The 16896-nt window shown below is 38.2% G+C and overlaps 1 protein-coding gene across 1 annotated transcript; it reads right to left on the reverse strand.

Moving 5' to 3' along the window:
* Positions 1-214: 214 nt before the first annotated feature.
* On the reverse strand, positions 215-16031 carry LOC124147285. Its single transcript, XM_046517962.2, has 3 exons — positions 15931-16031; positions 3700-4149; positions 215-1779 (listed from the first exon to the last, which is right to left on the reverse strand). Exons 1-3 carry the CDS (start codon positions 15989-15991, stop codon positions 1493-1495), a joined length of 798 nt encoding a protein of 265 aa, XP_046373918.2. The 5' UTR covers positions 15992-16031; the 3' UTR covers positions 215-1492.
* Positions 16032-16896: the final 865 nt, after the last annotated feature.

A 16896-nucleotide genomic window follows, 5' to 3' on the forward strand; every position in this document is an offset into this window, starting at 1 on the left:
TATTTACAAAACACACAGCAATATTAAGGATAAGGATAATAACTACTCCACCTTTGATTAGGATAATTATCCCCCGCAATGGACCCTGTCAGTCCATCCTTTCATCCCTCTGTGCAAGATGTCGTGAAAAGCGTACAATAATCTTTTGCCAAACTTTGCACATAGATAGGTCTATTCGGGAACTGGTACCATTTGATGGTTTGGGATTTAAAAAAAAAATATTCTTCAACTTCCCATGACAACAACTCTGACTTGTGCTTCCGGAGCAGATATTGAAAAACGAACAATATTTCTTGACCAACATGGTACATAAACAGGTCTAGTGGTAAACTGGTTTATTTGATTGTTTGGAATACTAAATAAATATATTTTGCGTTTCCATGACAACATGTTTTATATATTCAGTATTTACCATTGCGGGGGATATCGCTGAATTTGGAGTAGTACGTGTTCTGTGAGAACATAAGGAACAAGGATCACTTGCTTCACGTCAAACATAATGAAAACACACATTGCTGTTCCGAGATTATGATCCATTTTTCAAAGCATTCATCAGTGCCCTTTACAGTTTCACACGTGTATTTATACGCCACACGCACACATGCACAAAGCAATGCAAATGCAAGGAGTACAATATGCAATAAGTAAGAAAGTAAGTGCAGTATAAGAAAGAACATCACATTTGTAGGGTCGTATTATGTTTAAAAAAACAAGTTACTAGAATTATTGAAAGTATTAATCCAAAAAGTGAAGTAACAAAAGGTATGAAACGATGCATTACAGAGATAATCATTTCCATGATTAAAAAGTATATCTGCTGACAGCAGAGGGCATAGCACGATTCAGACTCTGTTTCAGATTTAATTTGACACAAGTTCAAACCAAAATGATATCAGACTTGTTTTACTTGTTCCCATGTTTATTCAGTTGAACACTTTTGACTTGCCTTTGCATGTGTTTGTTACGGGTGCCATCAGTGGGACATGATACACTCAATTTTCGAGAACACCCGGTATCATCGTAAACGCATGGTCATGATATAGTCGGAAGTGGACATGCAGGCTGCCTTCAGCAAAGATTTCTCATGATTATCGAACAGCTTTTGTCGCTTTTTTTATTATGGTAGATGTATGGAGAACATCTCCAAAGTTCATGTCCAATGCAGTTCCTTATTTTGACTTGTCGCATATACTTCCGTATTTGTTAATGTAAACGCTTGACTTGCCGTTGTACGAGTTTGTGACGGGTGCTACTGCGAAAACCTGGTGTCATAACTAATTCATTATGATTCATAAACACATGCTTAGGATTATTGTCGGATACAGCACAACCAATTTCTTACGATTATTGAAATAACTTTGTCCCGCTTAATTTAGTAAAGGATATATTAAGCAGCGATTTTCACTTTGGATCCGGAGAATTCTATTTAGCCATATTTAGGAAACTGATTACAAGATGTTAAGGCTACTGATTTTTCCAAATGAACAAACTCTTACGAAATACCAAAGGACTTGAGGAAGTAGACATTGGAGCCTGCTTCATCCGCAAGTATTGGAACACACTTGCCGGTCAGCTTGCAGGTGCCCGTTGTGGAGATGCTGAACCCGAAGCAAGCAGTGATGGAGAGACACTTGTAGCTACAATCAGACTTGGTCATCCCTGTTGCCTCGAAGATGACGCTTAGGCTGTGAATCGTCTTCCCTGCGTCAGACATTTGGAACACAAATCTAATGCAGGATTGGGACAATGCTGGTCTTGTCTTAGCAACACACGTCTCGTCTGAAAAATAGAATTGCCGTTGGGTGAGTGAGTGGAAAGGCCTGCTTGTAACGCTGCTTGACACCTCTTTCTTCAGGCACACGTACATCGCATGTCAGAAAGCCAAAGATATACCAAAGACCACGGGTAATGTGAGAATAATATCAACTTTGTCATGAATGTACCTATTGTCGTGGCCTCAAAAGACCAAACAATAGGTCGTTTTCCCTTCATGTCGAGCAAAATTCCAGCAGCTCTAGTCTGATTTGGTGTTTACAGCATTTCACAACTTTTGAGGTACAATCGATCATGCTCTTTCTTCCAACATTTCAAATAGCTCTTGCTCAGAAGTTGTTGGACCAAGGTTACAACATTTAAGACCACAGTAAAGCTTTCCTATTTTGACTTGTATAATATGTTCCCGTGTTTTTTTCATGCGAGTAGTTGATTTGCCTTTGCATGTTTTCCAATTACAAAGTTATTTATTGCTACAATATCGGTTTCGGCCTTCCTGTAAAATAGCATTGTGGTAAACTACGATACGAAGATGTATATAGCTTATAGTTCCAAACTTATTCCAGATACAGTCATCTTTTTAACCATAGAAACAAAGGGTTAAGGCTAAAATTAGACCCTTCATCTTATTATTCTAGAAAACTGTTTTCTTGTTAAAACGTTAATGTAACCTTGAAATACAAAGATTCACGTATGATGCAACCAGTTTATCATAGTTTATCATATAGGTGGTATATACACACATGGTACTACTCTGATTGAAAAAAAATGTCGGAAATAAACATTTACATCGTTCATTCTTTCATTTGTTATACTGCTCGTATTATGGAATTTACCTGTATCTGTACCTATATCTTGACAATGGTGCCAAGTAGAAGCATAAAAACGTCCATCAGGTGAGGCGAAATGGGGTTCAAGATTATTGAAGTCATATAGCGCCGTGTGTGTGCGTGTGCGTGTGCGTGTGTGTGCGCACCTGCGTGCGTTTGTGTATGTGCGCGCGCGCGTGCGTGTCTGTATGTGTGTCCGCGCGTGCGTGTGTATGTACGTGCATGCGTCCGTTCGTGTGTGTGCGTGCGTGCAGGTATGTGTGCGCATGTGTGTGTATTTTATTGCTTGTACTACTCCAAGCCGATGCCGGTTTTTATAATGCTCGCCCACCGAGATATCATGCTGCTGTTCAACACGGATACCCTCCTCAGCCACAGTATACTGACTCCGAGCATTTCCAGGCTTCTAACAGGACCCACAGACTTCAGAAGCTGCAGGACCTGACTAAACACGACATACCCTGATTTTTAAAAAAAACAACCAAACAGCTGCAGCTTATTAATTGAAATGCACTGACGCGTACATTTACTGCAGGCCATAAGGACAGATACACATTGGAACTACGAGCCCGACACGACATCTACCTGCCACGGGCCTACGGGCAAACGCTATTTTGAGCACTGACTATTTATTCCTCTTAATGCCGAGCGCCAGGCAGGACAACCTCTTTTGCTATGACGCAACCCGGTATAGAACTTCCGACCTTCCCTATCCCTCAGTCCACTCGACCACGAAGGCGGTCACGGAAAACATATATAGGATTGAACAAAACAACAAGCAAATACAGAAACAGTTGTAAATGAAAATGAAGTTAAGCTTGGTTGTTCACGGTGTATTCACCCATGTGTCTTTTAACTATTTTATTTGCACGCGCACATTGACTTCACCAATCAGCTGTGTTGCTTTTTATTTTTATATGTTCCCCTGTGTGCTTTGAATAGGCTTAAGTGAAGAGATTGTTATATCGAATTTTGTAAATCGAACTGAAATAGAAATCTTGCAATAATAGGGAGACTTTGAAACAGTCAAACTGGCCTAAACATATGTTAGATGTTTATCACATTCGTTAGGGATTATATAGTCTACAGAACTCACCAAAATTGATTGAGGCACGAGTTGATCCGTCTGATGCACCGATAGTGAAGTAGTTGATCTCAATAATATCAGGGTCCGTCCAACTGACCACGACCTCCTCACCGATGACTGTCCCCTTGCCCATCTTGATAGTGGCCTGGTCCCAGCTGACCCAGTAGGGGTGATAGGTCGTGCTGTCGCACGTGAAGAAGGAACCACCCTGGTTCACCTCAACCTCTGGTGTCCCGGGGCAACCGGAGCATATTTTCCTGACAGCTGAGAAATACTGTCCACCCGTCTCGGTATTCAGTTCGATGTTGTAGCCATTGGATGTTGACTTGGTCGGCCCCCACAAGCCCAACTGTAGGTTTTTACATCCCTTCAGTTCAAAGTATACTGACCAGAGGCCCATGATTTTGAAGCCGACAGGTTCTAAGAAGAAGTTATGTTGTGAAGTACTGGTGAGAGTACCTAAAATATCAAAAGAAAATGCCGTGAACAAAGACTACACTACAAACATACATACTGTGTCATACTGCATTGGTAAATATAAGCGACAAAACCCTTTCTATATTCATAAGAAATCTCAGCCAAAAGAACAAAAGAAGAGACGGATGTACGATTGTGACCTGTAGTATAGACCATATACCGGTATATGGTCTCTGCCTGTAGTATAGACAATAGGAGCTGGGACATCCCACCGAGACCAGACCTAGGTCATGAAAATGCTGATATGGCCGCCTTGTCAAAAATGTGATGATGATAATTGGATTGTCACGTGTAGCATTGATGGATCAGTATTTGTCAAAAAGCCTCCTTCAAACGAGGAAACATTTTGTTCTTAATCTTCTCAAAGTATGGCACCATCGGTAAAGTAAGTACATTGATGGATGACACCACACAGTAAAGTGTGTACACTGATGGATAACACCAAACAGTAAAGTAAGTACACCGATGGATAATATCACACAGTAAAGTAAGTACACCGATGGATGATACCACACAGTAAAGTGTGTACACCGATGGATAACACCACACAGTAAGGTGTGTACACTGATGGATGATATTACACAGTAAAGTAAGTACACCGATGGATGATATCACACAGTAAGGTGTGTACACTGATGGATGATATCACACAGTAAGGTATGTACACTGATGGATGACACCACACAGTAAAGTAAGTACACCGATGGATGATATCACACAGTAAAGTGTGTACACTGACTGATAACACCACACTGTAAAGTAAGTAAACTGATGGATGGCACCACACAGTAAAGTAAGTACACCGATGGATGATATCACACAGTAAAGTGTGTACACTGATTGATAACACCACACAGTAAAGTAAGTAAACTGATGGATGACACCACACAGTAAAGTAAGTACACCGATGGATGATATCACACAGTAAAGTGTGTACACTGATTGATAACACCACACAGCAAAGTAAGTAAACTGATGGATAACACCACACAGTAAAGTAAGTACACCGATGGATGATATCACACAGTAAAGTGTGTACACTGATTGATAACACCACACAGTAAAGTAAGTAAACTGATGGATAACACCACACAGTAAGGTATGTACACTGATGGATGACACCACATAGTAAAGTGTGTACACTGATTGATAACACCACACAGTAAGGTAAGTACACCGATGGATGATATCACACAGTAAAGTGTGAACACTGATGGATGACACCACATAGTAAAGTATGTACACTGATGGATGACACCATACAGTAAAGAAAGTTCACCGATGTCATATGGTGATGTACTGTGATGTTATATAGTGATGCACTGTGATGTCATATGGTGACGCACTGTGGTGGCATTTGGCGATATACTGTGATGTCATGTGGTGATGCACTGTGATGTCATATGGTGATGCACTGTGACCTCATGTGGTGATGCACTGTGATGTCATGTGGTGATGCACTGTGGTGATGCACTGTGATATCCTGTCGTGATATCATGTGGTGATGCACTGTGATATCCTGTCGTGATGTCATGTGGTGATGCACTGTGATGTCATATGGTGATGCACTGTGATGGCATGTGGTGATACACTGTGATGGCATGTGGTGATGCACTGTGATGTCATATGGTGATGCACTGTGACCTCATGTGGTGATGCACTGTGATGTCATGTGGTGATGCACTGTGGTGATGCACTGTGATATCATGTCGTGATGTCATGTGGTAATGCACTTCGATATCCTGTCGTGATGTCATGTGGTGATACACTGTGATGTCCTGTGGTGATGCACTGTGATGTCATGTTGTGATGCACTGTGGTGGCATGTGGCGATGCACTGTGACCTCATATGGTGATGCACTGTGATGTCATGTGGTGATGCACTGTGATATTCTGTCGTGATGTCATGTGGTGATGCACTGGGATGTCATGTGGTGATGTACTATGATGTACTGATGTGATGTGCTGTGATTTCCTGTCGTGATGTCATGTGGTGATGCACTGTGATGTCCTGTGGTGATGCACTGTGATGTCATGTGGTGATGTGTTGTGATGTGCTGATGTGATGTGCTGTGATTTCCTGTCGTGATGTCATGTGGTGATGCACTGTGATGCCCTGTCGTGATGTCCTGTGGTGATGCACTGTGATGTCATGTGGTGATGTGCTGTGATGTGCTGTGATTTCCTATGGTGATGTCCTATTGTGGTGTACGGTTGTGATGCATAATGATGCCTTGTAGTGATCTACTGTGTGATGACATCTATCGGTGTACATATTTTACTGATGGCATCATACCCCATAATTTGGGGAAACAAGCAAAGTCAATATCTTCAAATGGAAAAAAACCCGGACACGTTCGGTACAAGTTAAAATAGGATATATCATCGGACATCGTTTTTGTCAATGATACGTCAAATATGGAATGTCCTCCACATGTCTACTATAAAACCTTTAGCCCTACACACCCACCCTCTCACTCTTACCACGATATTTTTCGAAAGTATTCCGTTGATTTTCAGTCTTTGTGCATATTTCAGGGGTGAATGATTAACATGCTTTTCAAGACTACTCTCTTCTGCGTTGTCAGCCATACGTGACAATTTGCAATAAAATTATATTTGTGTTCCAGATCCCTGCTGCAGGAATATGTCATAACACGACCCACCAAATATTAGTAAACTGCAGGACAAAAAAAAGGCAAACGTTATCAAAACGTTACTAGGCTTAAAACAGTAGCTGAAACACTGCAAACATTAGGTCCAACACACAACTATGATGCTCCTGCATATGAGGGGTGTCAAAGTGTTTTCCTTAATGTATTAAATGTGGGTAAACTGAACAACAATCTTTGAACTTATTATCAACTCAGGATTTGCAACGGTAAAACAAGGCGACAGAGTTTGCATTGAAACTGTAGCTGATATTGCCACACGCTCTCAAAGTAATTGATTGGATTGAATTGATGCAAAATATCCATATACCTAATAATACTACTCAATATGGAGATCACACACAATGTACAAAATGTCCTTGTGCACAGTCATGTTGGGTGTGACCCTGATTAACGTATAATCTTACAAACATGTATATACTTTATGTTTATTATGACATGCACGACACATGTACCACTATACATATGTTTCATTTTTGGTATACTTTCATCACACAACAACAATCACACTGACAGTATAATTCGTTGATACAATTAGTGTTAAAAGCAGACCTTACCAAGAAAGTATTAACTCTAAAACCATGTGGTTTCAAATCACTCTTCCGTTTCGATATTTACACTTATCTGTCACCAATGCCCACCGAATACCCCACTGTATAATGGCCTGTCCTTGGACACATGCTAGAAAACTCACGTGATGGTTCTCGTGATATCGTTCTTGTTGGTGACCCTAATGAGGACTTGAGGAACACCGTCCACCACTTACATGATTTCATCACCAGTAACCATTTACACTATAAGATCACGGAACGTACACGAATTACATCAAATACGTCCGTCTTGACATATCCTATCTTCATCGGTAATGATGATAATTATACACTGCCAGGTTACAGTGTTGCACCTGATGTTTCTGAGCACTAAAGAGTGTTCGCTACACTGAATACTTTTATTATTTTTCAAAACAATAAACATGAAAGAAAGGTTTGGATACATAAACATGGTTAATGGTTGTTAAAATTAACAATCTTATTTCGCAAATGCACAGGAATTGAGAGTTTGCTGAATGTGAAGACGTTAATGGCATTCGTGATTACTTCCATTCGAATGCATAATTATCGCATACAACTATAACAGTTCGACTACATGTATCTGACATGTATCGGACCGAGAAAAGGTCACCCGTGCCGTTAGTATTGTTGGTATAACGCATGATAAAAAACAACAACAAAGAAATACGTTTACAAATGTGAAAAAATGCAATACCATTATCAATTATCTTTAATAAATCTTTCTCCATTTCATCTGACTGGAACTTAGCTCACGTCATGCCGCTGTATTAGAAAGGACATTCGAATTATCTATAAACTATCCATTCATTGGATGTTATTAAGGAGGCTTTTTTAAACATTTAAGAAGCCACTTGTACGAAACCTTGAATCATCTATATTACCCCACAACGGGGGATATAATTGGCTTGTAAAATTAAACCCCAACATGCATATCTTATTATTCAGTCAAATAAAAACTTTTACCAACCTGAATTTGGTCTGTAATAATACATAATTTCAAGCAGATATTTCACATGCTGACATAGTGATGTTAAGGTGGTGAATGGGAGGTCAGCATGCAACAGCAGTGCAGGAGTAGTCACCATGGGCTTCACTGTCGCTGTTTTAAACTTAAATAAAATGCTGCAGTGGAATTGCAAGACAGAGCGTTGGGCGGGATGTTTGAAAAGATGTCCATAGTGAATCCGATACACAGAGCAACAATTTGATTGCTCGGTATAAGCTGCTGATGATATGAGAGTCAAGTGGTTTGCAGTTTTAAAAGGATTTTCGAACGAGCATCTCCATTCTGTACAACTTCCTGTGTAAGTTAGGCTTTTTGTACAGAAATAGGATGATCTCTATTCATTGTAAGTGATTGAGTGAGTATGGTTTTACGCCGCTTTTAGCAATATTCCAGCAATATTATGGCGGGGGACACCGGAAAATGGGCTTCACACTTTGTACCCATGTGCGAAATCGACCCAAGGTCTTCGGCGTTACGAGCCAACGCTTTAACCACTAGGCTACCCAACCGCCCCCTCTGTTCGTTTAAGAAATGATTGTTTGAAAAGGTGGCATTGACAGAAACACATGTCCCACGTTATCATTGCGTCGTTAAATCACATCGTACGACAAGATCATGTACAGGGTGCTGGGGAGCAGCCCTAATCCAGAAACCCCAGGGGGTTCATTAGCACTGAGACTGCCTATGTCACATGTATTCGCGAAACAATAACCAACATCATCACCACCATCGTCTATTACTCACTAATGCACGCGACTTTGACACATAACCAGTTCTGAATACATTTGCTCATATGAAACTGCATCATCAATAAAAGTAAACTCTTACTGAACCTAGTCAATCACTCATCATTAATTTCCCTGAAGGGTTCGAGTCCTTGTAACGAACCATGCATTAAAACATTCCACGATTCATGGGTTGCAGCTCAAAGATTTTCTTCATCACACAAAAGATTCTTAACAAACATGTTGACAAAACACGCATGAAGCCCATGACTAACTAAACTGAAGAACCAAAGGAAAGTATACACTTGAAAATGGCCTTGGACCAAAACATTACAGACGTTATCAAAACGTTACTGGACTGCCTGTTGTGTGATACACATTGATTAGATGCCCGTTACACCACTCAGGATACCCGAGCTATTACAAGACCATCTAACATGGCCAAATCCATATTAAGGCCGCATAATTGCTCTCTCGAGAGAGAGATACATTACCAAATACAGGTATTCTACCAAATATACCGTATGTCCGTTGTAACGTCGGTACCAGCGAGCTTGAAAATAATCGATTCCTCAATTCCTCAATTATTTATGTAACAGATAATTTCTTTTTATATTTTAAATCTTTCAATAATATTTCTGTTTGAGAGTGAATTGATTTCGGGCACTTAAAAATTAAGTAATGGTTGACATTATGACTGACGACAGACATTTTACTCAAATAAATCTAATTTTTAGTCAAAGATTGTAAACAGTGTTGGAAGGTTGCGGCGTCACATCAAACATGACGGCATTGTAGCCATGCTGGTCTTATATCACCGGAGGGTCCAAAGCACATAACAGTTGCCTTTGAACGGGGTTTTCCCAAAACATATTCTTTTTATTGTTGGTGTTTAGGGTGGTGAAATTGATAGATATAGGCATTTTGTTTACATTTAGAACCAATGATACTGAGAATTAGGGGTATCCATAATATTTACTTTCATAAAACTAGTGCCACACGATGAACTATAATCATTTATCACACAAAATTGGTTCCCACGTGAGATGTCCTTGGGTAAGATCAAGCGATATCTACAATGCAGATATCACTGGAATGAAATTGCATCACAATGCTTTACAGACCATTGTGACGTCATTGGTATTCATGACGTCACAATCAAATGCCATCACTTATGACTGCCACTGAAGCTGTTAGCAGTACTTTTTACCCTTCAATCACTGCTTATTACTGTTTACAAACTGTCAAGGTTGAAAGAATGATATTGCATGGTAAATACAATCTCACCTTCGTGTCTTTTGATATCAAATATAACAACTCTCGTTGATAGAAGTGGAAAAAATCCTCGACACTTTTTGCAACCCGTTTTATTATACTTAGTTTTACATCACCGCATTGAATGCAGTTTTAAACAAACATATGAATTAAAGAAAAAACGTTTTTAAGAAACAAAAGTTGGACAAGATAATTTTGAAATCCCCGTTATGAAACACAAGTAGCAAATACAGTCTTGGTAGGTTTAATGCTTTTTCGGTGCTTTAACACTTTTTGCAACCCGTTTTATAATGCTTAGTGTTACATCATCACATTGATCAATCAATCTTTATTTCGTACTCAAGAGGCCACAGGCCTTCAGTACATAATACAATTCAACATAATTAATCATTACGATAGAACATCAAAGTGAAATAAATTATCTCCCACATTTTTAATGCTCATTTTATTCTGGCATAGATAGTATTTAATTAACAGTTAACAATTTCATTTCTATGGGCAAAAGCATGGTAAATAAACATCGATAATTTTTTTACAACCTCTGTTCTCTCACATTTTAATAAACTTATAAATTTACATATGTTTGGTTCACTGTAATAGTATTTTGGTAAGTATTTTATTGTTAGTTCTAAATATAATGGACATCTGATAAGGAAGTGGTACTCGTCTTCTATTTCATTTAAGTTACACATGTTACATTTTCTTTGTTCTCGTGGGGTATTTATATATATATATATATATATATATATATATATATATATATATATATATATATATATATATATATATATATATATATATATGTATATATGTATATATATATATGCCTGTTTCAATATGTAGATCATGCGACAGTGTTTATTTGATAATGCTTATGAAACATTCCATGATTGTAAATAAATATCTTTTAGTTTTGTTTCAGTGACTGGATAAACTCAGCAGTATTATTGACCCGTTGATCATACCAAACATTACCAAAACCAGATTCAAATAAGAGTTCTCTTACAGCAGTTGCCGAGTTTCTTTTACCATTTGAATCAAACAACAATAACATATTATAACACTTTTTTGGAAATCTATACAAAGGCATATTTAAAATTCTTAACCAATATTTGATAACTTTAATATATGCAAAAATATAGAGTGGATAGCGACCACAATCACCATAAACCATAACCCCGGGTGTATTAACTTTTACACCGAAATAGTTCTTACATGCATACAAGTGAATCTTTTCTATAGCATCTACTTTTGAGAGTCCCCAAATCTCTGCACCATACAATAAAATTGGAGTTATTTTTGCATCAAAAAATTTGAAAAGTGTATTATAATCAAAGTTTAGACCACATGCATTTCGTTGTATACCAATGAATACCTTTTGAGCTTGTAAGGATTCTTGGCTTACATGATATGTCCATGAAAGACGGTTAGTAAAATACACTCCTAAATATTTATAAAAACTTGTTATCTCCAATTGGTTACCTTTATAGTACCATTTTTCATATTTTGATAAATTACCGCCGTTTTTAAATACAACAATTTTTGTTTTATTTCTATTTACATTCAATTTCCATTCATCACAATACTTTTCTAACTCATTAATTTGTGACTGTAGACCTTTGATAGTACTTGAAAATAGTGCAATATCGTCTGCAAACAAAACTAAAAACAATTGTATTTCTTCTGGGTGTAGTTGAATTCCATAGGAACAATTATTATATATTTTCATTGCAAATTCATTGAAGAAAAACAAAAACAGGAACGGGCTGAAGATACAACCCTGTCGTACTCCTAAATGACTTGAAAATGTATGAGAAATAACTTGGTTATTTCTAACACAGACTTTTATATTTTCATAACTGCTACATAACAATTTAACATTGAATGCAGTTTTAAACGAACATCTGAATTTTTTTTGTTTTTAAGAAACAAAAGTTGGACAAGATAATTTTGTTTGTTTCTAAATTTGTCTGCAATGATGATGGTATTGTTGAAATCCCCGTGATGAAGCACAAGTAGTAAATACAAACTTTGTAGGTTTAAAGCTTTTTCGGCTTTGTTTCAGCATATCTGAATGGAGTTAATTGTACATTGTTCTTCATTTGGCTTTGCTTGAAAAAAATTGGTTGTAAATTTACACTTGCAAATCAAACTGTAAACTGACAAAAAAAACTTATTGAAATTTTTTAAAAACTAAAGTAATAATATTTTTCAATGTGTTATCAGGTGTGTATGCCCCTTTTGTGTGTACTTGCACGCACGCACGCACAAACTCCAGTGATTTTTGTACTACCGAGACTTTTATATTAGCCAACCGGCGTTAAACGCCCAGTGTTAAACAAAAATTGTAATCATTGCATTTTGAGTTTTTCAAGCAGCTAATGTTACTTATATGATAGATGTATATGATAGATGTAGTGTTAAGGTAAATAAAGCCAACCCGTATTCAAGCTTGTATTAAATAATCCAATAGTGGTATGACTGTTTATGCAAAATATATAATAATCAATGATAGATTATCAAAACATATTATTTGAAAATATTTCAACTGATAAATAAATGGACGATTCTAAAAATAGAAATGGAGACAAAACAGTGTGGATTTTTAAGAAATGTCCGAAATTCTTTGCTATTTTGTTTTTTTAAAAAGACACCTTCGAGAGGGGCACGAGTCTACATAGGTACTGTCCGGGAATGGCACACGTGTGTCACGAACGGTTTTCCTTTGTAAATGTCTAACTTTTGTAAATGTCTATTCTTATCGATTTTGACCAGAGCATGTATGTTAAAGGCATACCTAACATACAATTAGGTGTGCGGTAAGATAGATACGTTGTCCACCGGTCCTGATTTGTCCGCTTCCTAGCTTATCACTGGAACTGGTGGGCGGTCCGGTAGCCTAGTGGTTAAAGCATTCGCTCGTCACGACGAAGACCCGGGTTTGATTCCCGACATGGGTACAATGTGTGACTAAGTTAAATATGACTACGTTCTGTTTGACAATGTTCTGCATGACAACGTTCTGTCTACGTTGTGTCTGACAAAGTTCTGTCTACGCTCTTCCTGACAACGTTCTGTCTACGTTCTGCCTGACAACGTCCTGTCTACGTTCTGCCTGACAACGTTCTGTCTACGTTCTGCCTGACAACGTTCTGTCTACGTTCTGCCTGACAACGTTCTGTCTATGTTGTACCTGACAACGTTCTGTCTATGTTGTACCTGACAACGTTCTGTCTATGTTCTGCATGACAACGTTCTGTCTGCGTTCTGCCTGACAACGTGAACATAACGCTTAAAAAAACATATTCTAACGAAATATCTGCCAAGGGGCAAAACGATTGTACGTTTTAGACTACATGAGCTTGTGGTTCTGAATCACTGTTACATTGTGATGATACCAGGCGTTCGTGGGAAGGTGAATGTATCCTGCCCCTGCACTGGAACCCGTCACAAACATGTAAAGGTAGTTGTTCGACTGCGAAAACACGGGAATATATGTACAATGGGGAATTGCATCGGACATCATTTCTGTCAATGGTGAGACAAATTTGGAAATATCCTCCAATGTCCACCCAATAAAGTGTTCTAAAGCTTCACTGTCATAGCATTGAAGACCTTAGAAATAGGAATAACCGTAAACCTTTCATGTATGGCAGCCAAACGTTGCATGACAACTGGCTAAGACAGAATGGGTTGTTTGAGATTTTCTCTTTATCCAGTCAGTGCATTCTAACAATGACATCACTCAGAAAAACATTAAACAGTATCATTTGGCCCATTTTGTGAAATACGTTTTGAAAGCATTATTATTTTAAAGGCGTGATCCTAATTGGTGACGGGATGTTCAGGATATATTGGGCCGTATTTCAGTAACTGACGGATTGTGTTATTGTCAACCTAGATTAAATGTCTTGGCACCACAAATAGTGATCAATTAATCGGTCTTTGATTTACACTCCTTACTCTTATTCTTGACATTTTGGATATAAACAGAAGAAGATGAGAATGAAGAGAATGAAATGCTTGATCTCAGTCAGGTGAATACTTTTGGTACCATTCAAAAGTAGATGCAAAAGCTATCCTGAAAAAGGGCCAACAGGACAACTATCATTTATGATGATATGATATACTTGTACACACGGAATTTGTCCTATTTACAGGAGGCTAAGTATATGTTATCCAGATGTACTTTGTGTATCTTGATTCCTTCATCTGCACTTTCTACTTTTTTGTCAGTGAGTCTGTCACTCACGTTTTTATTGTTATAGTCCGCTAGTCATACTAAATAGCTATATAAATGCATACAGGTGGATCTACCTGTAAACTGGTCAAGGTTTCATAATTTCTCAGTTCCAGTGCCGATATAAATCTAAACGCACTAAATACATATAAGCTCATTTAATCCGAAAACGCAAAAGTTTTCTTTACACACACACACACACACACACACACACACACACACACACACACACACACACACACACACACACACGCACACACACACACACACATATATATATATATATATATATATATATATGATGAAGCATCAGACATTGTAATGGGTAACAAGAAGACGTTAATGAAGACGCACTATGTTAATAATAATGTTACAAAATAACGTACATGCATGTACATAAAATACATTGGATACTACCAACCACAACCGTTGTCAGGATAGGGCTTCTGTGCACGTGACACTATGATGGAACAACTGCCCATGTTTGTTTAATTTCAAATCAGGTGCATTGGTAATGGTACTTTACTGTAGTAAATTTACCAAATTAAATATATTCGAAAAAAAGGTATTTCCATGACAACAAAAGTAACATTATAAACTATGATGTGCATACACAGTTTAATGCAGAAATGACAGTTGACAGTTATACTATGAACTCCTAAACAAATTCCTACCTTAAACTCAACCTGCTGCCAGAAATCCCTGAATAGAACAAGATGCATTACTTTGCTGGGGATTATCAAAGTTTCCTATGTAACTGTTTATGGTTGGTTGGTTTGTTGTTTAATGCCGCACTCAGCAATATTCAAGCTATATGACTGCGGTAACTGTTTATGAGTAGAGCTCCGGAAAAGAGCTCTATCTACATTTGAACATTCCTTGCTAGACTAACGTGTCGCCTTGAAAACGAAAAAGTACAAATCTTAAAATGTCATCAGCAAATAGCACCAGGTCAGTACTTGATGGCAAGGTACACTGATGGAGAAACATGGAATAGTTTAAGGGTCGTGCTACTGAAGCGAACCTAGCCCTCTTTTGAAGTGAAGTCCACCTTTTTGCCTTGGAAACGAAAACAAAATCCCGAATGGCAAAAGACACCAGGTCAGCACTTGTCTGATGTGCAGGCTGAGTTTCAAATAGTTTGAATGGCCCATGAGGTCCGTACCAGAAACAGAAAGTGGGTAGAGGATAATATCATACTTCTACATTATTGTGAAATGGTAGCTTTGTTCGTAAGTTATGCGGAAAGTTCAAGCAAGAAAATGCCATTCACCTGAAAGAGCAATCTTCACGAACATCGCTAAAAACGTCCAGACTCTTGCTGTCGTCTCCATTCTTGATGGCCACACCTTCACTCGCTGTCAGCGGACTCAACTTTAGTTGCAGCCGTGTGCAGGCGCCAGTGAGAAATCGCGAATGTGCCGTGTAGAACAACGACTTCCTTCACTTAAATAACGCGTCTTCCCTGGAGAGTCTACTTTATTGTTCCAATAATCATAAAGAAATACTTGTTTAGTGAGATTCCTTTGCACTGTTCACTTAACGACATAGTAAATAGTTGAAGTGTTGATTTCCAACTGTTACAGATGGATACATAGATTAAATACAGATTCGGAACACTTGCGCACATTTCCAAAGGCACAAAATGAAAATACTGCGTTCAGCAACGACGAATTGACTGTTTGCAGTACTCATGGGTGCCCTGTAGGAAGACGAGTCAAGTTGCCATGTATGTTATCACATGCGCTTATGTGTGGTGACATTTATGTCTTTGGCGGACCTTTCCTAGCTCCCTTAAAACCTACAAACATAACATTCCATCAATCTCCTTCAAATATACAAACATAACGTAAAAACTATCCCCTTCGAGCATACATACATCGTGTTCTAACAATCTCCTTTGAGCATTCGCACATCGCGTCCTAACGATCCCCTTCAAACGTGCATACATGGCATTCATATGATCCCTCCAAACATACATACTTCGTGTTTTAACGATCCCCTAAAAACATACATACATCACGTGCAATACTACTGCCATTTACTTTAACTGAAATAGACAGGGGGCAGAATTCTGGAAATTTTATAACTCGCTTCTCAGGGACAAAGACTATGTAGCAATTGTCAAAAAAACAATATCGGAAACAATTTTACAATACAAGAACTATGACTCTACTGACAGTGAGTTTACGATAGACGACCAGATGTTTTTCGAAATTCTTTTCCTGCAGATAAGGGG

The sequence above is a fragment of the Haliotis rufescens genome, unplaced genomic scaffold, assembly GCF_023055435.1.
Source record: "Haliotis rufescens isolate VD_foot unplaced genomic scaffold, xgHalRufe1.0.p SCAF_30, whole genome shotgun sequence".
In the NCBI taxonomy this organism is placed as follows: domain Eukaryota; kingdom Metazoa; phylum Mollusca; class Gastropoda; order Lepetellida; family Haliotidae; genus Haliotis; species Haliotis rufescens.